This window comes from Pipistrellus hanaki (genome assembly GCF_964339955.1).
Source record: "Pipistrellus hanaki genome assembly, chromosome: 7".
Lineage (NCBI taxonomy): Eukaryota > Metazoa > Chordata > Mammalia > Chiroptera > Vespertilionidae > Pipistrellus > Pipistrellus hanaki.
Window position 1 is genome coordinate 55,278,780 of NC_140509.1, and position 26,468 is coordinate 55,305,247.

Below are 26,468 nucleotides of genomic sequence, written 5' to 3' on the forward strand. Positions count from 1 at the left end.
AATAATATGCTTTTTTTTTTTTCCTTAGGTACCTAAGAATATTTCAAAATGTGGATCTATCCAGCAATTTTTACTTTAGGTAAGCTTGAGCTTAGTTTTTCTCCTTTCAGCCAATAAAATGTTTAGGAGGTAAAAACAGAATCAGAGGACACATCAGTACTTTTTGTATTTTTTTTTAAGTGGCCAACAGTAAAACAATACGAAGTTATAATGGAACATCACGATAGAGTATTATACTTCCACTGATGTGACCAGTACGTAGGCCTAATAAATACAGAGTTGTGTTAAGTGGAAAAATCTATCAGAATACTGTCAAAACTAAACAGTAGAACACAAAATAGCATGCACCAGCTCGGACCTGAGTCACAGGGACCAAAAGAGGACCTAGAGTGTTGTAGCTATTGGTGTCATATACTGAATGGGGTACTTTGCATTGTTTTAAAATTGTTAGTGTAATTAAGCATTTACCCATGAAATAACTAAAACATATCTACTATGTAAGCGTGGTTTTGTCTTCACTGATGTAAAACCCTGAAGGAAGTTAATGATTTGAAAGTAGGACTGTGTCCTGAAGGGCTTTTAAAGAAATAATTTTCACTTCCACTAATGTTTATTGGGTGTAGAGTTCATTGTATTTGTCTCAATCATCTGTTTTTAGTCTTTATTGCTTAATTTTATGTTTATAGCATCTGTGAGTTAATTTTGAAGCTTGGTGGTTTTTCTCTTCATGTTTTTCAACTTTGTCTGCATCCCCATTTTGACTTGTGACTGAGTCATTCCATTAGTAAAAATATGTAGTAAAGTTTGTGTGTCTCGTAAGTAAGCTTTAAAAAGCACTATACTAAAAGCTTTGGCCTGTGGACTGAAGGGTCCCGCGTTCGATTTCGGTCAAGGGCGTGCTCCTCAGTTGCAGGCTCCTCCCCAGCCTGGGCCCTGGTCAGGGCTCATGCAGGAGGCAACCAATCGATGTGTTTCTCTCACATCGATATTTCTCTGTCCTTTCCTCTCTCTTACACTCTTTCTAGAAATCATTGAAAAAATATCCTTGGGTGAGGATTAAAAACAAACAAATAAATAATACAACACTATACTACATTCCTAAGATTTAGCTAGCATAAAGCAATTGTTTTAAATAGGAAGAATTTATTGTTTCAAGTAAAAAACTTCTTCCACCCCCCAGCTTCATTGAGATATCGACATATAAAATTAGAGTATGCAATGTGATGATCACATATATGTATATACTGCAAAATGGCTACCACAATAAGGTTAGTTGACACATATTACCCCTTGCATAATTTTGATTTTGTGTGTGTGGTAATATTTAAGATTACTCTTAACAAGTTTCAAGTATATAATTCATATCATTAGTTATAGTTACTGTGCAGTGCATTTAATCCCCAGAACTTATTTGTCTTACAGTGGAAGTTTTTACCCTTTGACCAACATCTCCCATTCCCACTACCAACTACAACTCTACTATCTATAGGTCAGTTCTTTTATATTCTGCATATAACTGAGAACATAGAGTATTTGTCTTTCTCTGTCTGACTTATTTCACTTAGCATAATGCTGTCAAGATCCATTCATGTTGCTACAAAAGGCAAGATTTTCTTTTTCTAGCTGAATAACATTTCATTATGCATGCATGCACGTGTGCCTGTGTGTGTTTGTTCACATCTTTATATATTCATTCGTTAATGGACTCTTAGGTTGTTTACACATCTTGGCCATTGCAAATAATCCTGCAATGAATATGGAGGTGCAGATGTCTTTTTGAGATAGTGATTTCATTTTCTTTGTATATATACCCAGATATGAGCTTGCTGGATCATATGGTAGCTCCACTTTTAATTTTCTTGAGGAATCTCCATACTGTTTCCCATAGCAGCTAGACCAATTTACATTCCCACCAACAGTACAAAGGGTTCCCTTACCATCCTCGCCAGCACTTGTTTCTTGTCTTTTTGACATTCTAACAGGTGTAAGGTGGTTATAATTTGCACTTCACTGATGTGATGTTGAGCATGTTTTCTTAATTTTGTGGGCTATTTTTCTTTGTCTATTCAAATCCTTTTCTCACTTTTATTTGGATTGTTTATTTTTTGCTATTGAGTTGTCTGAGTTCCCTGTGTACTTTAGATATTAATCCTTTATCAAATAGATGGTTTGCAGGTATTATTTTTCCCTATTCCATGGTTGCATTTTTATTTTGCTGACTTTCTTCTGTGCAGAGCTTTTTAGTTTACTATTTCTGTGAAAAATGTCATTGGAATTTTGATAGGGATTGCACTAAATCTATAGATGTCTTTGAGTAATATGGGCATTTAAACAGTTTTAATTCTTCTGATCCATAAGCACAAGATATTTTTCCTTTTACTTAAGTCTACTTTAATTTCTCTCATCAATGTCATAATTTTTAGCATACAGAATTTTCACTTCCTTGGTAAAATGTACTCCTAAGTATTTTTTTTTTTTTTCCTGAGATCGAAAAACCAATGTTTTTATCCATGTGAGATTAAATGGTAGTAAAATTAGAATTGTGGTATCATCAGATAATTATGGTAAAATTGAATTTCACAGAAGTAATAAAATCAATTTCAACAAGTTACATGGAAAATTAAAGATGAAGTAGTGATTGAAATAATGTGTCTTAAAATATGACTAAAATATTTTACAAATTTGTATAAACATAAAGAAGTCTTGATACCTTTTGAAATTATGTGCTAAAATACATATAACTAGAGATACTCATAAAAATTATTACTTATATCAAATAAGTATTTAAAGGGTTTCTTTTGGCTTAAAAGCCAAATTTTATTTACACAAACTGTTCAAATTATTTATAATTACTTGGGTGGCTGTTACTTTCTAAAACATGTTTCACTATAATGGCTTATGCTATATTCTTATTCCTTTTTAATAAAAAAGTTAGTTATGATACCATCATTAAAAATGAATAGAATTATTTTTGTTCACAGTTAAACTGGAATACAGACCATGTGCTGTTGTAGTGGATATTGTAACATCAATAGAGCTCGATTCAGATATACATGAGAGTGTGACACCTCTGCATAAGGCCATGTAGTTAGATTGATTTCAGTGTGAAGCAAAAGAATGCACATTGCAAATCAATGAGTGTAGGTTACTCATGTTGTATTGTATGTTTCTAGTCATGCACAGGCCTAAGTCATGCAGTGATTTTTATATTTCCAATTATATTTATGGTTCACTATGTTTTACAGTGCTTATTTGGACAGCATTGCCTTTAGGTATAGTAACAGTTGCTAAGTAATTTAGTTCACAGTTTTTAATTCCATATGGGAGCCAAAGGCTGTGAAATATCTTTTGCTTTTGTAATTCTTATTAAATTCCAGTTCTGTTCTCAGTTACAGCTATGATTTGTCCCACTCTCTTCAATATAATCTCACTGTCTTGCGAATGCCCCTGGAGATGTTAAAGTCAGAAACGACCCAGACTCGCTCGGAGAGTTTTGACATCTTTGAAGATGAAGGATTAATTACACAGGGAGGAAGTGGTAGGTGGTTTTCAGCACATCTACTCTTTGTTAATGTGCGCCTCCATGAAATGGCATCTCATTAAATTCACTCACATTTTCCTCATATATCTCCATCCCTCGTTGCCCTTTGTCCTTACACGAGGTTGTCTCGGATATATGAACTTGACCAATTCATTTTCATAGAAATCGTTAATGATCAGGTGATTTTGTGAGCCAGCCAGAAAATTTTATGCTGACATTTCATAGCCAATTTTTATGTACTTTTTATGGAATGCATTCAGGTCTATACTTTGATGAAGTTAAAATAAGGGAAAATAAGGAATTTTGTTTTTAATTATTGGAATATTCTCACTACCACTCTCTTTCTCTCTTCCCCCCCCCCCCCCCCCCCCGATCACCCCATAGTGACCAGTTAAATATGGGCTGAATTTTAGGGAAAAATTACCATGGGTTATTTATCATGTCCTAGACATTTATATACAAAACCCCTAATCCTCATAAAAACTGCTTAGTTGGTAAAATGCACTTTCGAAGAAATAAAGACTAAGTAGGAAACTGAGGCCTGAGATTAACATCACATGACCAGTGTCCAGGAGCAGCTCAGAGGCTATTCTTACTGTGGTCCCAGCTTGACCCACTGGTCCCTCATAGGCTTTGCTTCTGCCAGGACCACTGCAAGACTGTTGCGTGACCAGTCTAGGATGACCCTGGAGATCCTGGAATCCGTAGCTTTGCCCCTAGATTTTTGAGTTGGTCTAGAACTCTAAAGCCAGAGGCATTGCTAAAGTGAATGTTGTGAGGGAATTGTTTCAGACCTAAAGCTAAGACAGTTTAGCTGAATTGAACTTACTATGGGATATGTAGCAAGTCAGGAGTGTCTTGGGAGCCCTGTTCTATGCAGCGTAAGTGAGAGTGATGAAGATGTGGGTATAGGAGGTAGAATGTAATGTAAAGTTCCAGAAGGTTTGTCCTTGCAGGACCCTCAAGAAGAGGCTGTGCTCTATTCACATTTTGCTAAAGGTTCTGGTCCCCTCTAAGAAGACTTAGACTGTTACTAACTGAATGTCATTTCTGTCGTTGCCCTTAACTGTTGTTAGTTTATTAGATTTACTATCACTTGAGCTAAGATCAAACCCAGTGCACCCTCCCTACCCCAGAACATCCAGATCACAGAAATTTGCCCTGATTCAGATATGTGAATTGTAACCTATACTGCTAGAGACAGGTGGAGAGTAAAATAATGGGTGCCTGAACATTTGCTTGTATTATTTCTTCTAAATATCGCCCTTAGTAATAGAAAATCTAAAAGTAGTAGTAAATTTGCACTACATGTCATCCTAAATAAAAATTGAATATCTGTCTGGGATCTGAATTAAGCCTCTGAAGCCACTTCATTTTTTACTATCTCTAGAGCAATTGTACTTGATAGATATGAGTAACAGTGTGTGTTAGATTTTTATAGACGTTGTAACAAATTACCAAAACTTAATGGTTTAAAACTATACAGATTTACTATCTTAGGGAAGTCAGAAGTCCAAAGTAGTTTTCAGTGGACTAAAATTTGGGTGTGGGCAGAGCTGGATTCTTTTCTTAAAATTGTAGGGGAAAGTTTGTTTTCTTGTCCTTTCCATCTTTTAGAAGCTTCCTGCATTTCCTGGCTCATGGCACCGTTCTGTCCTCAAAGCCATCAATGGGCAGCCAAGGTTTTTTTCATGTTACATTGTGATAACACTTCTGTTTTCCTCTTCATTTATAAGGACCCTGATTACAGTGGACCTACCTGGGTAATTCAAGATAATCTCTCCATCCCAGTGTCATCTGATTAGCATATATGATTTTATTTAATTTGAACAGTATCTCAGAGGTGAATAGTAGTAGTATTATCATTTTACAGTTTAACAAATTGAGTTCTAAAGATGTTAAGTAACTTGCCGTAGGTCACAGAGCTGACAAGTGGCAAAGACAGAACTCCAATCCATGTCTGTGTTATACATGCTCTGTGTAATGTCTTAAAAGGTCAGAGAAGAGTTAATTTTTATGAATCAAAACAAGTGTATTTGTCATAGAATATACACTCTTGCTGTATCTTGTTTTGAGAAGAAAAATAATGTTGATTACCTGCTATCTAGAACTGTTGCAATCTTTTAAACCATTTTTCTTATAAATATATTTATTTCTTATTTTGCATTTCATAGAACTTTTGATGTTCAATAAATGCATCTAAATATGCTGAAATTGTGTTTGATCAGATTAAACATTATATAGAAAAAGCCTTGTATAATGACTATCACTATGAAAGTATCACTAAGGCACCAGGTGTGTTCTCAGGCCTTTATGTGCATTATCAACGTAGTTCATCTTTACAGCAGCCACATGATATAGGTACAAGTGGCACTGAGATAGCAAGTGACACTTTTGTTCACACCTGTCATCTGCTCAGCCAGGATTGGGACCCAGGCACTCTGACCCCAGAGCGGTGCTCCCAAACCCTGCTCTGCACTACCTCTCAGTCTTATTCATGTATTTGTTTGTGTCCTTAATTTCTCTATCATTGTCTTTTCTCTTAGGTTAAAAACGCTCACAAGTCAGAAAATGTGTTTATTCTTGGACTTTGTGTAGTATGAGCACAATGTTCCAGACAATTATATGAATTATATCCACTGAAAATGGCAATGCTATTAATCAGCCATTTTTTTCTGAAATTAAAAACAGAAGTTTAAGGTCTTAAAAATGAGCTGAGTGCCAACCAATTTCCTCATCTTTCTGATACCGACTTTTATTTTTCAGGTATTTTTGGGATCTGTGGTGAGCCTTATATGAAGTATGTGTGGAATGGTGAACTTCTGGATATAATTAAGAATACTGTGCATCGTGACTGGCTATTGTATATTATTCATGGGTTCTGTGGACAGTCAAGTATCCTTTTTAAAAAAAGATTAGGACATGCAATATTAACCTCATGCTGTACCAATTTGTAGAAAGCTATCTATGAATTATAAGATTATAATCATCATGCTGTGTGCCCAGCTGGCAAACTTACCCACAATGCCATGTAGTAAAAATACAAAGAGGAATATAGGTCACTTGAACAGATCTATTTTGTACACAAAAAGATAAAAAATAAGGAAGAAAATGCAATGTAAATTGTAAGTTATGTGGTAATAGTATCATTCTTATCTGAGAAAGGGAGCAGAATCACAGGTGGGGAGGATGGGGCAGGCTCACAGGAAAAGGTGAACTTGGCCTGGGCCCTAAACAAAGCCAGGCCTTAGCAGTGAGCAGGGAGTGAGACTGTGGGTTGAGGGAGCACCGTGAGGGGGAAAGTTCATGGGCGTGTTTTTGTGTTTAAACCCCACGGGAGGTACAATGTAGTAGGAAGGGCTTGGTAGGAGGGACTCAACTAGTCAGTCCCCAGATTGCTTTGGTGGTCAGATTATGGACTTTGATGCTAGAACTTTTAAAAGTTTTTTCCAGGAAGGTGATGTAGGAAGCTTGAGTTGACAGCGATTTTCAAGCTATTAAGTAAAATTCGACTAGAAAAAGGGACATGAGTTAGGAAAAATTGCAGTGGTTCAGGCATAAGGTAAGGAAAGCCTGACTGGAAAGGGATAGGATACTAGAAGTAGCCTTGGGTTAAGGTGGTGAGTTCAATTTTATAAATACTTTCCCCCCTCTTATTCCATTTTCTAGCTATGTTGAAAACTTTTCTTTCCTGTGCTTCATAGGGGAATCTCAAATGGATCCTCCCCACAGTCTGACTATAACTAGAGATTAACTAGAGGTTTAGAAAGGCAATGTGTACACTTTCTGGAAAGTGGTGTTTAGGTTTTCCCCACACCCTTTTGAAATCACATAGGGGATTTGTGCACCTAGCATGTCACCTAGTTGACATTCTTCCTTGTGTCTTAGATTTTTAAAGACCTATTTTAAAGATGAAAATAGCATAATAGATTATAACTTTAAAGCTCATTACTTTAAATGATGAATCTATCTCCTAGTATCAAGAATTTAATGAATTCTGGAAGATTCTATGATGATAAAATTTCTTACTACTACTTATTAAACGTTTTCTACAGGCCACACATTACTTTTATATACATTACCTGACCTAGTCCTCCCAACTTAATAAAATTAGTTACTTTATTAGTATTGCTGTGTCACCTCATTAAACTTTCTCAGCCTCAGTTTCATTTTCTGTAAAATGGTATAAGTACTAATAAAGTAACTAATTTTATTGGTTAAACAGTTCACAGCGTTCAGTTTTTGCAGTTAGGTGACAAATTTGAATCACTTTCATATTCCATTCCCTGTGTATGATATAGTGCTTCATAGTTTAAATAGCCTAGTAGGTGACATGTGCTCTCTTTGAGGGTTGTATGACCTCTGAAGACTAAGGAAGGATTCGTTGTACCTATTTACATCCTTTAGTTGGTACAAGGACAGACCAGGGCTTCCTCTGAGCAGCATTCCTACACCCAGTTACCATTTCCTCTGAAATTCTTGGAAACCACTTCTTAGGGAGGTCTATTTTTGCCTTAAATACCTGCACCATTCAGATGAACAGTTGGACCCGGTGCAGTTCATAATTGGGTGTAGCTTTTGGGCATTCTTTAATCTACTCAACAAGATGTATTTAAATATGTATTGAAGGTATAATGATTCTCTTGGTTTGGTGTGACTGTCATGAATGCTGAAGAGCTTTAACTTGATGTCTAAGAGCTGTTGATCTATGGGCGACCAGTGTATGTCACTCTAATAGCTAGAAGATCCAGTAAGTTCGCGGGGACCCGTTTTCTCAAGAGAGGTGCAAACTGTGAGGTAAGTGCTGCTAGCATTTTAACCTTTTACATCAACTTTCCTGACAGATGAAGTGAAGAAGAATTTTAGAAAGTGGAATGTCTTAGTTTGGGACATTATCAAGAGAATAGTTTTCCAGGGTATCTGAAATTTGTGAGAAATATGACATATGCAGATGTGCTGAGGAATCAGTTGTCTTAGAGCTAGTTATGCAGCACTTCAGGGAGTTAGGAAATGGCTAATGCTTTGGAGGATGAACCTTTTCTGTCATATTTAGTATGTAGTGCATATTTAGTACAGAGACTAAAATAGCAAAGCACCTCCACCTAAGGAGTAAGTGGAGGGAGCACTTGTTGGAGGTGCATCCTGGGTAAGAAGAATAAGGAGAGGAAGGCATGGGAAACTGTTCACCCTCTTCTCTCTGCTTTAGCTTGGCTCAAGGCAGAATCCTTATTCTGTTCACACTAGAAAAGCAACAGAAATTCATCTATTCTGCCATCAGTCATGGAAACCCCATTGAGTGTGCCATCTCTATTTTCAATAGACAATTTGTCTTAGACAGATATATGATGTTTGAGTAGACAGAGTGAGTGAGACATTGGGTTTTGATCCTGATTTAAAAAAGCAACATTGTTTTTAAAATTATATTAACAATGAAAATAGTTTTAAAAAAATCAGAATTTTGTAGTTATAATATTTACTTTTGAATAGTCATAGGGTAACCCAACAGACATGTTTTTAATGCCTTTGAAATAATTTTTTGTTATATCCTTATAAACCTTTTATAGATAAAGCCACCTCAGGACCCCTTTTTTATTTCTTCTGTCCATCACATGTTATGTGACTCTCACTCTTGTCCTTTAATTTCTCCTTGGTTCTCAGAATTGAATTTTTATATTCCACTGGTCTTCCTAACCTCCTATGCAATTCAATGTAATTGTTTTTCCCCCTTTCCATTTCTGCTTTTTGTATCACTCAAAATGTTCTCCACTATTTGTATTACTGACTATTTTATTTCATTTTTTCTCGTCTTTTCTCTGTTATTTTTAATTGCCTTCCTTTATTGCATTATAATGGTTTTCCTTTTCTAATATACACAATGAAAATTTATCAACATTTATCTCTCTCAAAACATTCTAAGAATAGGAATTATAATTTGTGTACTTGAAATTTTTTTCATTAAAAATGTCTAAGAGCCCAGCCAGGTGTAGCTCAGCAGTTGAGCATCTACTCAGGGAAAAAAGAGGTCATGGGTTCGATTTCTGGTCAGGGCATATGCCCAGGTTGCGGGCTCAGTCCCCAGTGGGAGGCATGCAGGAGGCAGCCTATCAGTGATCTCTTTCATCATTGATGTTTCTATCTCTCCCTCTACCTTCCTCTCTGAAATGAATAAAAATATATTTAAAAAAAATGTCTAAGCACATAAAATATCTTTCATGTGTCTTTCTTTATAGGGTGATGTTGCAAATGAAGTGGAGACTGAACAAATTCTCTGCGATGCTTCTGTGATGTCTTTTACTGCAGGAAGTTATTCTTCTTATGTACAAGTTAGAGGATCAGTTCCTTTGTACTGGTCTCAGGATATTTCAACTATGATGCCTAAACCACCTATTACCTGTGCGTGGAACAATATTTTTAATAGTAACTCTTCTTTATACACATTTAGAGACAATTGACTATTATCAGAGAAATCTCATAAGTGCTTCTGTTTTGACAAAGTTTTAGTACTAGAAAGAAGATAATTTAGAAGATAATTTTATTATTTCATACATATATTTTTCTTTTATTTTGGCTGCTAGTAAATTGCTTCAGAAATGTAAGAAATCGTTCAAGTTCAATATATGAAGAATGAGTGTGTTGATAAGCTTGAGAAGAATTTGGGAATGGAACTAGTGGATTAGTTGAATTGCATTTCTGTAAACATTAAGTAACAAAACAAAACCTTTACTTTGTTCTTGCTTTATAGTTTCCATTCTGGTATTTATTCTTTCCCCCTTTTTTCTCCCTAGTGGATCAGGCAGATCCATTTGCACATGTGGCTGCCCTTCACTTTGACCAGATGCTTCAGAGGTTTGGCTCCCCCATCATCATCTTGAATTTAGTGAAGGTATGATGTGCTCACCTTTGTGGTTATGAAATCAGTCCCACTGGGCAACCTTTTCCCCAGCACCGAGGGGTTTGACAGGCTGGCGTTACCTCTCCCCGGAGGAGAGACTTGTAGACTTAGCTCACTCTGATGGCTCATTGTGTCTGAGCTGTCTGAGGTGCTGTCCTTTGACTTCAGATTATGTGGCCTCTTCTGTGGGTACCAGAATCAGTGATATGTTTCCAAGGGAAGAGTGTGATGTCGTGTGTCAGTCTCCTGATAACCTCGAGTGAGCTAGATATGGGTGACAGTTTGCCTTAGTTTCCAGGACAGCTTGGAGAAGGAAGGATGGAGATCAAACAGCCACAGCCCAGCCTTGATACAGCCAGTTCCCTTGATAATCAGAAGATCTCCTGGGCAAGTTAATACATAGAAATAGAACCTAAAGGTTAGATTCAGAAATTGGGGTGCTGCTGTGGCTCGAGAGCAGGTGGACAAAGTGGTGGCATAGCCCGCCCCCTAGTTCTCTGCTTCCTTGTCTGAGTACACTTGTTTCTCACTGTATCTTGTGTATGAGTAGGTATGCAGGACAAAGGCCTAGGATGGAGGACAGGGAGACCAGATAATAAATTGTATCTGTATTTGTTGCAATGAAGTGAATTGAAAGAATCTCAGAAATTTCATTTTCACGTCTCTCCCCCATCAACTCAGAACAATATAAGGCAATAGCTGGATGATCTGTAACTTCAGCCTCGTATTGAATAGAAGCTATAATATACATAATTGAAAAATTAAAGTAAGACAGCTCTAATAATAAAGACCGTCATGAACACTTTTCTAGCAAATGTATAGAGAATAACATGTTGATAGTATAAAAATATATTATTGCTAAAACACTAAATTATAAGGTATTATTGGAATATAAATATTCACCTAAATTGTAGATATTCTTTATGTTATAGACTACTGATAGTTGGTTAGAAGCTATAGTTAAATGGAGATTCAGTCTATGACCTTTGAAATAATTCTCTATTAAATATACAGATTCAGGAAATGATATCTGATACATGTGATTTGTAAAGTGTTCTCTTGCCCAGATTTCTCAGAAGTACATTTGGTTTTTGTTTTTGTTTTAATATTTAAAGGCCAGCCTATTTTTCCATTGTCATAAAAATCCTGACAATAACTAAAGATTAACTAAAAATAGTTTGGAGATTAAGTGACTGACTTGTGAAATAGAAACAAAATGTTGTTGTTTTTGTTATTACTTTATTCGTAGGATAAAAGAGGATATTTATTCAGTTCATTGGCAAGACAGCCTTTCTAACTTGTGATTAAGGAGTCAAAGAATGTGTGTGTATAGAATGATACCAAGGATATTTACTCTTTATTCTGCCTCTATATGAAGTTACTAAAGTGAAATAGTTTCCTTAGGTTCTTTTCTCTTTTACCCTGTGTTGTGAGCTCCCTACCTCTTTTTAAAAATATATATTTTATTGATTTTTTTACAGAGAGGAAGAGAGAGGGATAGAGAGTTAGAAATATCAATGAGAAAGAGTCATCCATCAGCTGCCTCTTGCACACCCCGTACTGGGGGTGTGCCCGCAACCAAGGTACATGCCCTTGACCAGAATCGAACCTGGGACCTTTCAGTCTGCAGGCTGACGCTTTATCCACTGAGCCAAACCGGTTTCGGCTAATCCCCACATCTTGATTGTGGAAATTTGAGGCACTGGTTGACAGACATTTTGCAGCAATCCATACGCCTTCAATGCTGCTACAGGGATCAATAGAAAATCAACCTGAGATCAAGCATAAATGTACATCAAAGGTTTTTAATAGGGGCTCTGAATCCTTTGAAATGTCATGCAAAATCACTTCTATATGTGAAGTTTTCATTTGGTCGTTAAAGGGGTCTGTGACCCTAAGGAGGATGACTAGCCCATCCACTACCACTGTGGGCAGACAGTGCATAAAGCAGATTCTTTGTATAGAGATGATCAAAGGTTGATTAAATAATCTTTCCTGTCCATCTCATAAAATGTCAGATTTGACATAAAAATTTTAAAAAGTTTTTGTTTCCCTAGTTGATTAAGTGTTTTTGAGAAAAATTCCAGATATATAATTTAATTTTCTCAGTTGCAAAAATAAGCTAAATATGCGTATCCTAAACAGTGATATAACACTGTTTTAAATTAACTCTTTTCTAATTTCCCCAGTTGATTTATTTAGCTGTACAAAATAGATACTCTTTTTTGTTTCCACAGTGGTTATCTAATTAATTTCATGACAACTAAAAAGTAATCACACGTGAGTGAGAGCATGTCAAACTTGTCTTTCTCTGACTGGCTTATTTTGCTTTTCATAATAATCTCCGGGTCCATCCATGCTCTCACAAAGGGTGAGAGCTCCTTCCTTTTTGCAGCCACACAGGATTCCACGGTGTAGATGTACCACAGCCTTTCAATTTTCATAGGCAGGTTTCATGTCAGTGTCTTTAAGACGTAGGCTTTTTGTCTTGTCTTGTGTGAAAAGCAAAAATGTTAGAACTCTGTTCCTCTGACTTAAAAGTGATTAGAACACTGAACATGTTTACTATCTGACAAAGGAACGAGAGAAAAGAAAGCATGAGAGAATTCTGAGTGAAGAACTTGTAGCTGCTGTGACGTACCTCAACCAGTTCCTGCCTCCCGAGCACACCATCATTTACATTCCTTGGGACATGGCCAAGTACACCAAAAGGTGAGCAGATAATAACCTGTCTGGTTGTGATAGTTTCCTTTTTCTTGTGACGTCAAAGAGCAGAAAGCTGATCTCTATGGTAAAGTAAAAGTTACTCTTTCAGTTCTCTTTATGAACCTGTTGAAGGGCTGTTGAGAGCTTAAATTAATAGACCAATTCTTTTTTTTTGGTCCACTTTAAAAAATATATATATTGTTTTTATTGATTTCACAGAGGGAGGGAGAGAGAGAGAGAGATAGAAACATCAGTGATGAGAGAGAATCATTGATTGGCTGTCTCCTACATTCCCCCCCCACCCCCACCCCACCCAATGGGGACTGAGCTTGCAATCCGGACATGTACCCCTGATCAGATTAGAATCCAGGAGCCCCCAGTCTACAGCCTACACTCTAGCCACTGAGCCAAACTAGCTAGGGCTTCTGGTCCTCTTTATACCGTTCATAAATTCTCTTTGCACTAGCTAGTCATTTCAGAAGATCCCTACTCCACTCCTTTTCCATAAGGGCACTCATTTCACTTTTTTCTATTTTATTCTCTGGCCCTGTTGAGTCGCTTTCTCTGATACCTTTCAGATGATCTCACTCATGGATGAACCTGCAGTAGCTCCCCAGTGTTTATAGTAAATCTACACTACTAGATTCATGTTAAAACTCATTACCAGGTTGGTTCCAGAATGTAATAATGTTTTTATTCCCTGGGCTGTTCTGTTCCTGAAAAACTGAAATTCATGCTCTCCCCCGATGTGGCAGCCAGGCTCCCATTCTTGAGTCTTTGTTCTTGTTATTCCCCTCCTCCCCCCATTTTCTTCACTTCCACCAAGGGTGCGTTCCCACTTCTTTTACTTGTCATGATCCAATTCAGAACATTTCCAAGGAACTTTCTTTCATTAACTTTGTATTGTCTTTTTACTCATTAACTAGGCATCAGGCAAACAGTGGGTTTATTTTGAGGTTTTTAAAAAACACATTACTTTATTGTTTTGCATTTAACTCATTATACCTTTTTTCTTAATGTAGTTAGATACACCCACAACACACTTTCCTTAAGTATAATAAGCCTGATTACAGAGTGGTGACATTCATGTTAATTAATATTCCAGTATTTCCTTCACCCGCCACCCACACTATGCATTGTGCTGTTTTCACAGTCATTTTAGTCATTTTATGAACAGGCATTGATGTGACTGAGGAGTGCAAGGCTTTGGAAAAGCTCTTGCAGAGATGTAATATGCCAAGAGGAATGTTTGCCAATAGTTTATATTAATTTACAGGCCTTTCGTGTCCCTTTGCACCAAATATTTTAGTTATTGAATAATACTTTACATTCTAGAAATTGCTACAATGTCCCTATTGCGTACACACCAGGGATTTTTAAGATGAAATCCCTGAATATCATTACTATAGACTTTATTTGCTTTGGATGTGAGGATAAATAGGTATTAAAACTTGGGTTCTTCTTGTTCTTCCTCCTGTCCACAGCAAGCTGTGTAATGTTCTTGATCGACTGAATGTGATCGCAGAGAATGTGGTGAAGAAAACAGGTTTCTTTGTAAACCGCCCTGATTCTTACTGTAGCATTTTGCGGCCAGATGAAAAGTATGTATTGTGTTTAACACCTTAAAATAAATTAAAGAATTTTGCTCTATGGGTTAAAAATATTCTAAATATGAGCAGTTTGTACTACTTGGAAGATGGATAAATTTATTCCTTTGGGGAAACAAGACAAGCTGGTCATGTAACTGTGGGCATCAGATTTCCTCAAGGGTTCTATTCCTTGACATGGGAGCCATGGAGTCTTTGTATCTTGCTTCATGGAATAAACACGATATGAAATATTTCTGTAAAGTAAAATTTTTTACAGTGAATTCTATTTTTCAGTATTAAATAGGACAGGAAATTTTTTTTCTTATAGATGAAGTACTAATACATATATTTTTAACATATATTTTACTGATTTTTTTTCAGAGAGGAAGAGAGAGGGACAGAGAGTTAGAAACACGGATGATAGAGAAACATCTATCAGCTTCCTCCTGCACCGCCCCCCCTCCCCCCACTGGGGATGTGCCTGCAACCAAGGCACATGCCCTAGACTGGAATTGAACCTGGGACCCTCCAGTCCACAAGCCGACGCTCTATCCACTGAGCCAAACCAGTTTTGGCAAAGTACTAATATTTTTATGAAAATAATATTTATCATTGTACTGTAGTTAGTCATTTGCTCAAAAATATTTCTTCATTACCATTATGTACTAAAATACTTTTTGAGCATCTCAGATCAAGGATCTATGTTTTATTTACCTTTTAAGGAACCCATGTTAGACATTTTCAGTTAACAAAGTTAATTATAATGGTTATATAACAACAATTATAATGGCAAAAAACAATAACAACTGCCTTGTAAGCAGGCCTTCCTAAGGATAGTAGTCAGGCCTGCTATGCTAACTCTTTTCTGCATTATCTTCTTTTAAATAACTAAAATATAAAATATTAATATCATGATAGCATACTTAGAACATGTCCCCATGCAGTCACTAGGATGTGAAAAAGAACGTTAAGTGGGAAGGAAAATAATAAGGAAGTCTGCAAAAACCACCAAAGGAATGTAACAAAGCTCCATGAAGAAAAGCCGGAGGAGGTAGAGAATCCTCACATTGAGGGGAGAAGATAGGCTTGGAAGATTTTATTCTTATTTTATTAGAAAGATGCCCTGCAATTAATTGTTACTCATCTCTGGATTCAAGGAAGAAACCCACTTACGGTAAAGCAAGAGAAGTTTGGGTTGAAGATGGGTGCCGGAACGCCAGAGTGTGGGGCCGTGGGACAAGCCCAGATGCTCCTTTCTTTGAGGGGAGTCTTCCATCTCAGTTATTTTCATACTAACTTTCCCAAAAGAATGAAAGTAAGCAGAATAGCTGATTATGTTGGCTCCTTTAGCTCTATTGGTTTGATTCTCAGTAATGATCTAGTAACAAAAATGAATACAGGTTATATTATTAAAAATTTTTTTAAAGCATGTTTTCTTAAACAGGTGGAATGATCTAGGAGGATGTGTGATCCCCACTGGTCGCCTGCAGGTATAGACAACATTATATAAATAATGAATAGACTCTGTATCATAGTACATGACGTTTTCTGAAAGCAACCATTGAGGGACATACTTCTTATTTAATGCAGAATTATTATTTATTTGGGACTAATTTTTAAAAGCCTTACTGCTGGTGCTTAACTCCTACAAAGGATATACAGCTAAAATAATAATGGCCCACAGGTTTTTTTTCTATATATTATAAATTTTATTATTGGAAATAGAAACATAAGCCGAAATGTGAAAAGAATAAGTTAGAATGACTTTGGAAAATGAGCCAGGTATGATCACTATATACATTCATTATGCTTTAAGGGTAATATAGCTTCAACCACTGAATACTTGATTTGTACAGTAAAGGAAACATATCAAGAAAAAAGCACGTATTTTACTAATTGGTACATGTGGAAAATGTTAGTTATGTGTTTTATCTTGTTAAACTAAGGAAGAAAATTCAAATATAGACTGGAAGGTGTAATGATGCTGTTGCAACAATAAGTGAGCAGCAACTATGACCTTTCATAATTTAAGAAGTGTTCATTATTTGTTCGGGAATAATACTCTGCCTACGGATCTCTTCTCCTTAAAGAAAAGAGATCTAAGTAGGATGGAAGTCATTTTGCTGATTGAATAATGACTAAAAGTCTTGAGGCATTTCTCTTTTAGACTGGTGTTCTTCGAACCAACTGTGTGGACTGTTTAGATCGCACCAACACAGCGCAGTTTATGGTAGGAAAATGTGCTTTGGCTTATCAGCTGTATTCCTTGGGATTGATTGACAAGCCTAATCTGCAGTTTGATACAGATGCAGTCAGGTAAGCCTTAGTTTCTGCCTTTTGAATGCTGGTAATGACAGAAAGCAAACCTGGTTAAGAATAAGGACTTTTATGAACTTGTTTGTACTTTTAGCTTCTCAAAAATTATGTTGCTAATTATCCAAGTTAATGCTGTAATAAATATTTCTATTAAATACTTGTGTATTGTTGCTATTTTTTTTGTTAATTATCAATAAGCACTATGTCCTTTAGACAAATCCAAAGTAAATAAATCCTAACTAGTGGGTTTAAAAAAAATCCAGATTACATTAGGAAAAAATAATGTGCCTTCATACATTTTGAACTTAAAAATAGAAGACATATAAACAATTGATTCCTCATTAAGGATTGTGTTCTTCACTGTGCATTAAGTCCATGGCATTGCATGAAGTATTGTTCCTTGAAAATACAGTGAGAGCTGTTATTGGTCATCTGCAATAGTCAGAAAGGCTGTCAAGGGAAGTGATCAGCTTACAAGTAGCCAGATCCACAGTTATCATTGCACTAAAAGTCTTTAAGAGGCACTAGAAGAAACATAGGTTTCAAACTTGTATTTTCATCAAAGAATATGGCCTGTCTGTGTGTGATCAGAGCGTGTCCTTCTTCTCAAAAGGCAGTTCAGAGAAAACAGAAAATTCCGCCGTGGGAGATAAATTGATCTGACAGGCTGCAGGTAGTTAGACATCTTTTAATAAGGAAGAACTGTCTGGCTTTAGTGGTTTGTTTTTGGTGTCCCTACTTCCTTTTTAGTATTTTCTGTGACTTTGTTGCTCATTAGACAATTACTGTAAAATGTAAAATATTTTGCATTGTATTTCTCTTCAAAATGTTGAAGGGTCTACTTGAAAGGAATGGTTCAGAGAATTTATACAGAAAAGCCTTGTTTTGAGTCTGAGACTAAGTGAATAATGCGTAATACTTTTTCTAAAATTCTTTCATGTTTCTATTTCTTTTGCTTAGGTTATTTGAGGAACTATATGAAGATCATGGGGATACCCTGTCCCTTCAGTATGGCGGCTCTCAACTTGTTCATCGTGTAAAAACCTACAGAAAAATCGCACCATGGACCCAGCACTCAAAAGATATCATGCAGACCCTGTCTAGGTATTACAGCAATGCTTTTTCAGGTAATTCTGGGGCATTAGGCATTTCTAAGATGTATCCAAATGGGCATTTTTTCCATATATATATATTTTGGGGGGGTGTTTTTTTTGTTTTGTTTTGTTTTGTTTTTAGCTATCTGGTTAAGTAAAATTCAAAATTAAATGTTTAAAAAGTTTAAATAAAATAGAATCTGTCACTTAAAAGGTGCTCAACAATCATTCGTTCAACAAATGCATGAATAAACTTTGTATTTTAAATAGGGCATGTTTTCATTTTGCCACCCATAATTGGAACTTTTACATAATGCAAAAGTTATTTACAACATATATCAATTCCCTGTTTCTGTCTCTGTATTTCTGCTTACTATGGTATTATTTATATATATAACAGCCAAGCGACTGGAAAGACCCGTCACTATGACACGCACTGTAGCTGTCCAACTGGCCTGAAGGGGCGGAGCCGACTGGACCCCACCCATAAACAAATTTATGTACCAGGCCTCTCTATATATATAAAGCTAGCAATCAGAACGCTGTAACAACCAGAACAACAGGTCGCTATGACGCCCACTGCAGCCAGGAAATGGGCCCAATCTGGGGTGGGGCAGGCCAGCCAGCTCCCATAGCCCCTCCCCCTTGGCTGACTCCATACCTGATCACCCTCTTACCCCAATAGGGGGCAGGGCTGGCCGGCCTACCTCCTGTAGCCCCTCCCCCTACTTGTCTCCACCCCAAATTGGAGTTCCCCACCCCGATTAGGAGAAGAGCCAACCAGCCAACAGCTTATGGAGAGAGAGAGATACCAATGAAAGAGAAGCATTATTGTCTACCTCCTGCATGCCCCTACTGGGGATGGAGCCTGCAACCCGGGCATATGCCCCTACCTGAAATTGAGACACATTGACTAGTTGCCTCCCGCATTCACCCTGATCAGGAGCAGGGTGTGAACCCACAACCCAGGTAAGTGCCCTTGAACTGGAGACCCTTCGGTATGCAGGCCAATGCTCTAGCCACTGCCACACCAAGTCATGGCAAGCCTGATCTATTTAGACACAGCGTATAATAAAACTGGTTAATGTTTAGCTGTTTGAATGGAGTTTAAATGGCATATTTTTTTTTCCCTTTAAAGCATTATGAGTACAAAAATAATCATTTTTTTCACTCTGATTTGGAAACTATTCCCCAAGTCCACTAGTGTTAATAAGCGGGGGTCCCTCCCTTTCTCTCAAAAAAAAAAAAAAAAAAAGAAAAAGAAAAAAAAAGTCCTACAGAGACTCTACCTGTTTTAAGCTCTTGTCCATATCCAAAGTACCATGGTCTTCCTGAGGGTGAATGTCCTGTTTGCAGTTGAAAGTAGCCAGGAAAACATCCTCAGGTTCATGAGGCCTGGCTTAGTAAGTAACCATAAACTCCTTAGGAAAAAACCAGACAAACCAGCAGTGCATTCAAGAAGTCTTCATTACGCACCTTTGAAAGACTATCCTTTATTATTTTTCTCACATCCTGCATTTTATCATATTTGCTTCAAATTAAAGGGAGCTACTATTAGTTTTAAAGGATGAAAGACACTCCTTGAAAACATGACTGAAAAATGGAAAGCTTTTCTAGATAGAATTAAGATATTTTGAGATACCACGTAGATGAGTTAATAAGAGCCATTAAAGCTATTCTAGAAGCATAAAGAACATAATTACTGTGAGAGCAGTCTGTTTACTTTTGTATTGTGTAAAGAGGATGCGAGAATGCCTGCATCATTAATATTTGATGTTTTCTCCCAACAACTGACAAAAATCCCCCAAATATATTCAGCATATAAACACATGCCTTTCCCGTATTAGTGTTAGCCTGACAGATAAGTGTTTTAATGGGATGCTTCCTGTGAAAATATTAATAACATGAATACATGCTTGATGTACCATATTTCATTTATTGCTTTTACTGAAATGACCAAATAGCCCAATGAGAACAATGTTGCTAATTTCAGATTATATCTGTGTTCACAACTGCTGTTGGAAGAAAGTTGATTTCCTGATAATGTTATGTTATTTCAAAAGCAGTCATTACTGCTGTGCTATCTTTTGAATTCCGTACTCATTTTTAGAAAGAGGTCATTATTTACATTGTGGATGTCTGCCCCAAACTTGAATACGCAGGGCTCTGAGACAAGAATGGAAAGAAGGAAATGAGGGGAAGGATGAAGGATGCTAGGAGAAAAGAGTGCAGAATGGAAAGGGTGGTTCATGAGATCACCTCAGTGCTCATCATCATTTTACCAAGACTTAATTAGAAAAGGAAGGGGAAATACTGTATTTCCCCCCCAGTAATTTTGGAGTGGTTGAATAGTTAGAAAGAGGTGTTATCTGTGTGCCCACTCTGTCTTCATTATCAAACACAAAAGGGATGGCCCAGGTCAACAGCTGGGGGTAGGGGAGAAACAGACAATGTAAGCATATCTCTGCTAAAGAAATGGAGAATACCTTTCCAAAGACTAAAAGTGGCACTATCCATAACCAACTTATTCAAGGTTATGCAACAGAATATGGTTAGTAATTGGGTTATTTCATTTGTTTCTGCTGTCTCTGCTTGTCTTTGCAATAAAGTGCAGATGTATTTGTTCCAAGAAAACTAACAAATGGTGAGAAGATGCTTTATTCTAAAAATAAAATCACTATGGTATTATGGCAGTGTTTAAAGATTTTGAAGACTCTCTCAAAATTCAAAAAGCAGTTTATATGCACCATCCTCTGTATTATGAGAGGTATGAAGTAAAAGGGTAAATTTTGAAGCACATTTTGAATTCTGCTCAAAAACTTGGTGACTGTTTACATTTTGTTTGTGTGATTTTTGAAGTATTAATAGTATTATTTTCAATGGCACATTCTGTGAAATCACAATTGTTCCCATATCCTCCTGAGAAAATATTCTCAGAGTTGTATATGTCAGAAATGGAATTTCTGAAATACGTATTTTTGCTTTTTAGATGCTGATAGACAGGATTCCATTAATCTCTTCCTGGGAGTTTTCCATCCCACTGAAGGAAAACCTCATCTCTGGGAACTCCCAACAGATTTTTACCTGCATCATAAAAACACCATGAGACTTTTACCAACAAGAAGAAGGTATTTTTCTTCCTATCTCAGAGATTTGATAACTATTTTGAAAATGAGATTTTTTTTTTTTATTAGAAATAATCACATAGGACAGTGGTCGGCAAACTCGTTAGTCAACAGAGCCAAATATCAACAGTACGACGATTGAAATTTCTTTTGAGAACCAAATTTTTTAAACTTAAATTTCTTCTAATGCCACTTCTTCAAAATAGACTTGCCCAGGCCGTGGTATTTTGTGGAAGAGCCATACTCAAAGGGCTCGCGAGCGCAGTTTGCCGACCATGGCCATAGGCTAAGCAATAAGCGATCCTACATGTTTGCCATGAGAAATTTGGCACCTTTGAGGTGCTCATAGTAGCTTTGGGAAATTGTCGTTAACACTTGGTGTTTTGCATTTTCCGTAAGATAAAAAGTTTCAGAACTTCATCATTGAATGTAAGTTATGGCTCCACTGCAGCGAACCATCAACATCATCTTTGAGTGCTTCCTACAAACTCGGAACTCTGCACAATTCTGACACCTGGGGAGTCAGTCTCTGGTTTTCCAAGTATGGGGTCTCAGTTGCATCACTTTGGTGTCCTTTCCTGCAGGAAGCACAGGAGGCAAGAGCAGTGACATTGGTGGCAGTGACATTCACGCCCATCACCCCTCCCACTTAAATTTGGGCTTTCTGGAGTCCTTCACCCGTACAGGTTATTTTGTTGACAGTTAAATTGGAATTGATATTCTCAAAACAAACCAACGGTTTACCTGAAGCATTTTAATAGCACACCCTGTAGTGTGGGCCTCAGGTCAGGTAGACTTGAGTTGGAGCCTTTGCATTTGTGTGATCTTGGACTGGTTACTTAACCTTTCTCCTGGTCTGCAAAATATGATGGGACATACAGAGTCATTGTGAGGATTTAATGAAAAGACTCATTCATGTTTTTAATTGAGTTGTTATGGACTCATATATAATCCATTTTGCCTCAGGAGCAGCATTTTCACATATATGAGGTTGGAGCCTCGTCCATTCTGCTCACATGTCAATTTCTCTTTCATAATGCTCTTCTCTCCTAGCATCAGTTTGATAAAGCCCTTATTTGTGCACTGATGCCTCCTAAATACTAGAGGGGTCATTGGCAGTCTGTGTTAATTATGTACTGATGTTATAGCTATTATTAAATTCTGTTACTTCAGGAACCTTGAAAATATTAAGGAAGTGTCAGAGTTAAATATGTTTCTCAAATTTGTTATTGGAATAACCAATTTAGTATTTTTTTTGTTTTTTTAATTTAATAAATCTTTATTGTTCAGATTATTACAATTGTTCCTCTTTCCCCCCCCCATAGCTCCCTTCCACCCAGTTCCCACCCCACCCTCTGCCCTAACTCCCCACCCCCACTGTCCTCATTCATAGGTGTACGATTTTTATCTAGTCTCTTTCTGCACCCCCTTCACCTCTTTCCCCCCGAGAATTGTCAGTCCATTCCCTTTCTATGCCCCTGATTCTATTATATTCACCAGTTTATTCTGTTCATCAGATTTTTTATTCACTTGATTTTTAGATTCACTTGTTGATAGATATGTATTTGTTGTTCATAATTAAAAAAAAATATGTTTTATTGATTTTTTACAGAGAGGAGGAGAGAGCGATAGAGAGCTAGAAACATCGTTGAGAGAGAAACATCAACCAGCTGCCTCTTGCACACCCCCTACCGGGGATGTGCCCGCAACCAATGTACCTGCCCTTGACCGGAATCAAACTTGGGACCTTTCAGTCTGCAGACTGATGCTCTATCACTGAGCCAAACTGGTTTTGGCTGTTGTTCATAATTTTTATCTTTACCTTTTTCTTCTTCATCATCTTCTTAAAGAATACCTTTCAGCATTTCATATACTACTGCTTTGGTGGTGATGAACTCCTTTAGCTTTTTCTTATCTGTGAAGCTCTTTATATGATCTTCAATCCTGAATGATAGCTTTGATGGGCAGAGTAATCTTGGTTGTAGGTTCTTGCTATTCATCACTTTGAATATTTCTTGCCATTCCCGTCTGGCCTGCATAGTTTCTGTTAAGAAATCAGCTGACAGTCATATGGGGACTCACTTGTAGGTAACTAACAGTTTTTCTCTTGCTGCTTTTAATATTCTCTCTTTGTCTTTTGCTCTTGGCATTTTAATTATGATATGTCTTGGTGTGGTCCTCTTTGGATTCCTTTTGTTTGGGGTTCTGTGCACTTCCTGGACTTGTAAGTCTATTTCTTTCACCAGGTGGTGGAAGTTTTCTGTCATTTCTTCAAATAGGTTTTTGGAATCTTGTTCTCTCTCTTCTTCTGGAACCCCCTTAATTCTGATATTGGTATCCTTGATGTTGTCCCAGAGGCTCCTTACACTATCTTCATATTTTTGGATTATTTTTTCTTTTTCTTTTCTGGTTGGGTGTTTCTTGCTTCTTTGTATTTCAAAAATTTGTCTTGATTCTTGTGATTCTCTAGTCTGCTGTTGGTCAGGTATTGCATGTTTTAAAAATTCTTGTGGCTCAATAAAAAAGAAAAGGAAAAATTTTTGTGGCTCATCAATTGAAAATCACTGCCTTAAAACATTGAAGCTATTACTACACAAGTTGGGAACAACCAAAACTTGATTTTCTACTGCAAAAATTAGCCAGGATATTATCTTGAGTTACACATCTGAGGCAGGCAATATTGGAGCTTATTTGTGGAAATAAAAAGAAGCTGGCATTACATTAATTTTATTTAAAACAAAGGACATTGAGGTACAGAGAGAATGTGCCTCGACTGAGATTATTCATCTAGTTAGATGATTCAGTAAGCATCAGCGATAAGCCTGCTACTGAATTTATCAAAGTAGATAATATGGCTCTCAGTTGATTTGGTTTCTTGTTTTTGCTTTTTTCCCTCCAGAATGTTAATAACCAAAAACTGGTTAATGACATCAAAATTGATGTTACCCATAAGCATTGCTTATAAATACTATAAGATAAATTTCAGTGTTTTATTTTGAACTTGTTAGTGTTACTTATCTATCCTGGTTATTTTAGAGACTGTTAAATGAGTATTATAATTCTCAGATGAAATAAACAATTTACCAAAGGCAGTAATAAGACAGGAGCATGAACTTAAACATTTTGTAGAGCTGAGTTAGAATTTCTGTAAGTGTGTGACCTTAGACCTGTTATTTAACCCCTGGAAATGTTTGAAGACAAGTTCACACATTCTCAAAAATCTCATCTTTTCAACTTATAGCCTCTTTAGCATTCAGAATGCCCTTTCCTGTATGTATTCTAGTCAATGCCATGTTCTTGGTAAACTGTGGTCCCCAGATCTGTGTCTGATAGTAGAGCTTGGTCTGATTTGTGCCAACTATTGTGGGCCACTGGGACCATTTCTCCTTTTGTCCTGGATGTTCTATTTTTATCACTAAGCGTTAGATTTCCATTAGCTGCTTTCGGTGGTGCTGTCACATGGTGAACTCTCTGAGTTTCCTGTCCATTAGAACTCCCAAGTCTTTTTTAACATGTCCTGCTGCCATACCTTCTCTCTATACCATTTTTTGTCATGCTCATATACACTCTGCTTGCTTCCAAACAAAAGTACTTAAATGTGCATCCTTTTTATTAGTTGTTCACCTCTAGATTTGTAGCTTCTCTCCAGATTTAATTAGCTGGGCCATCTTGATGCTAATGCAAGTCCTTGATGTAAAGTGTTGAATAAAATAGGATAGCTGGCAGGGCCCTGTGAGGTAGCACCAGACACCTTCTTCCACTTTAAAATTGTTTTCTAATTGTTGGTTGCAATCATTTAAACAGCTGTGATGTACCATATTGTCATCACTTAACCTGGTGTCATTCTGCCCACATGTCTCTATCTTGTTCACAGATACTGATTGCTTTGCTAACGCCCATACACGTTATTTCAGAGGACTCTCAAGTTAGCTAGGGGGAATTAAATAGTCGTTTCAATCTCCCTGACCTTCCTATGTGTACTGGTGGTATTGAGCACCCTTAGGACTAAGGAATGAAAAAGAGAAAAGACACTTACTTATTGGTATGCAAAGGAAGAAGCAGCACCAACGTGCGCCTCAGTGCTCTGATCCCTGGTCCCAAAGCCGATTTCTGTCCTGGTGCAGTGCTCTTCCTCTGAATAAATGCTCCCGATGGTGGAGGTGATGAAGATTCCCCTCCCAGACGTTCTCATCCTCCTCCCAACGCAGCTCATCTTCCCCAGGGCAGGCATTTCTCCTGGGCTTCTTTGCTTCTGTGACCCACTCAGAGTAGTTGGACTTTTAAAAAGTATTGTTAAGTTGCATTGTGTTGCTTAGGGAAACACTGTTTAGCAATATTTAAAAAAAAATGTTCCATCTCCCTCTCCCTCTCCCTCTCCCTCTCCCTCTCCCTCTCCCTCTCCCTCTCCCTCTTCTCTCTTTTTAAAAAAAAAATATATTTTATTGATTTTTTACAGAGAGGAAGGGAGAGAGCTAGAGAGCTAGAAACGTCGATGAGAGAGAAACATCGACCAGCTGCCTCTTGCACACCCCCTACCGGGGATGTGCCCACAACCAATGTACATGCCCTTAACCAGAATCAAACCTGGAACCTTTCAGTCTGCAGACCAACGCTCTACCATTGAGCCAAACCGGCTTCGGCACTCTCTCTTCTCTTAAACAGCCATTTCTTTTTCATTCCCCTGAACTGACAGTCTGATTCTCCTACCAGAAAAGAAATGAGATTAGCCTGGTGTGCCTTGTCTGAGTAAATACACTGTTTCCCCCAAAATAAGACAGTGTCTTATATTAAATTTTCTCCCAGAGTTGCTCTAGGTCTTATTTTCAGGGGATGTCTTATCTTTCCATGTGCTAGGTCTTATTTTCGGAGGATGTCTTATTTTAGGGGAAACACGGGTATATGTGGATTCATAGAAATCACTGGTCATCATTTTAGGTTACTCACAAAATATCTCTAGTGAATACTTGATTCTATTATCGTTTGGAATGTATCACCCTCTTGCCTCTGAGCATCAAGACTACATTTGCCCATTTCCAGTTAAATTCCATTCTTTACTGTTCCTTAGAAGAGTATTGATCTCAACTGTACCAAGACTTGAATGCTGTTAGAGATGCTTCTGTCCCTTGGGCTGTGTATAGTTCCCTCTTATCTTGTGGTTTTCTCTTTCCAGCATGAAACTCATCATGGCTGGTAAAGATAGAAACA

The 26,468-nt window shown here is 37.2% G+C and overlaps 1 protein-coding gene across 1 annotated transcript in view; it reads left to right on the forward strand.

The window, feature by feature from the left end:
- FIG4 (FIG4 phosphoinositide 5-phosphatase) overlaps positions 1–26,468 on the forward strand; it is a 79,866-nt gene that overhangs the window by 19,953 nt on the left and 33,445 nt on the right. Inside the window, exons 5-16 of the mRNA XM_084889872.1 lie at positions 29–79; positions 3,390–3,538; positions 6,308–6,436; positions 8,238–8,338; positions 9,772–9,934; positions 10,327–10,424; positions 13,012–13,145; positions 14,624–14,740; positions 16,173–16,218; positions 16,896–17,044; positions 18,005–18,171; positions 21,128–21,266. Coding sequence (XP_084745998.1) covers positions 29–79; positions 3,390–3,538; positions 6,308–6,436; positions 8,238–8,338; positions 9,772–9,934; positions 10,327–10,424; positions 13,012–13,145; positions 14,624–14,740; positions 16,173–16,218; positions 16,896–17,044; positions 18,005–18,171; positions 21,128–21,266 — 1,443 coding nt within the window. The remainder of the gene's footprint in view (positions 1–28; positions 80–3,389; positions 3,539–6,307; positions 6,437–8,237; positions 8,339–9,771; positions 9,935–10,326; positions 10,425–13,011; positions 13,146–14,623; positions 14,741–16,172; positions 16,219–16,895; positions 17,045–18,004; positions 18,172–21,127; positions 21,267–26,468) is intronic.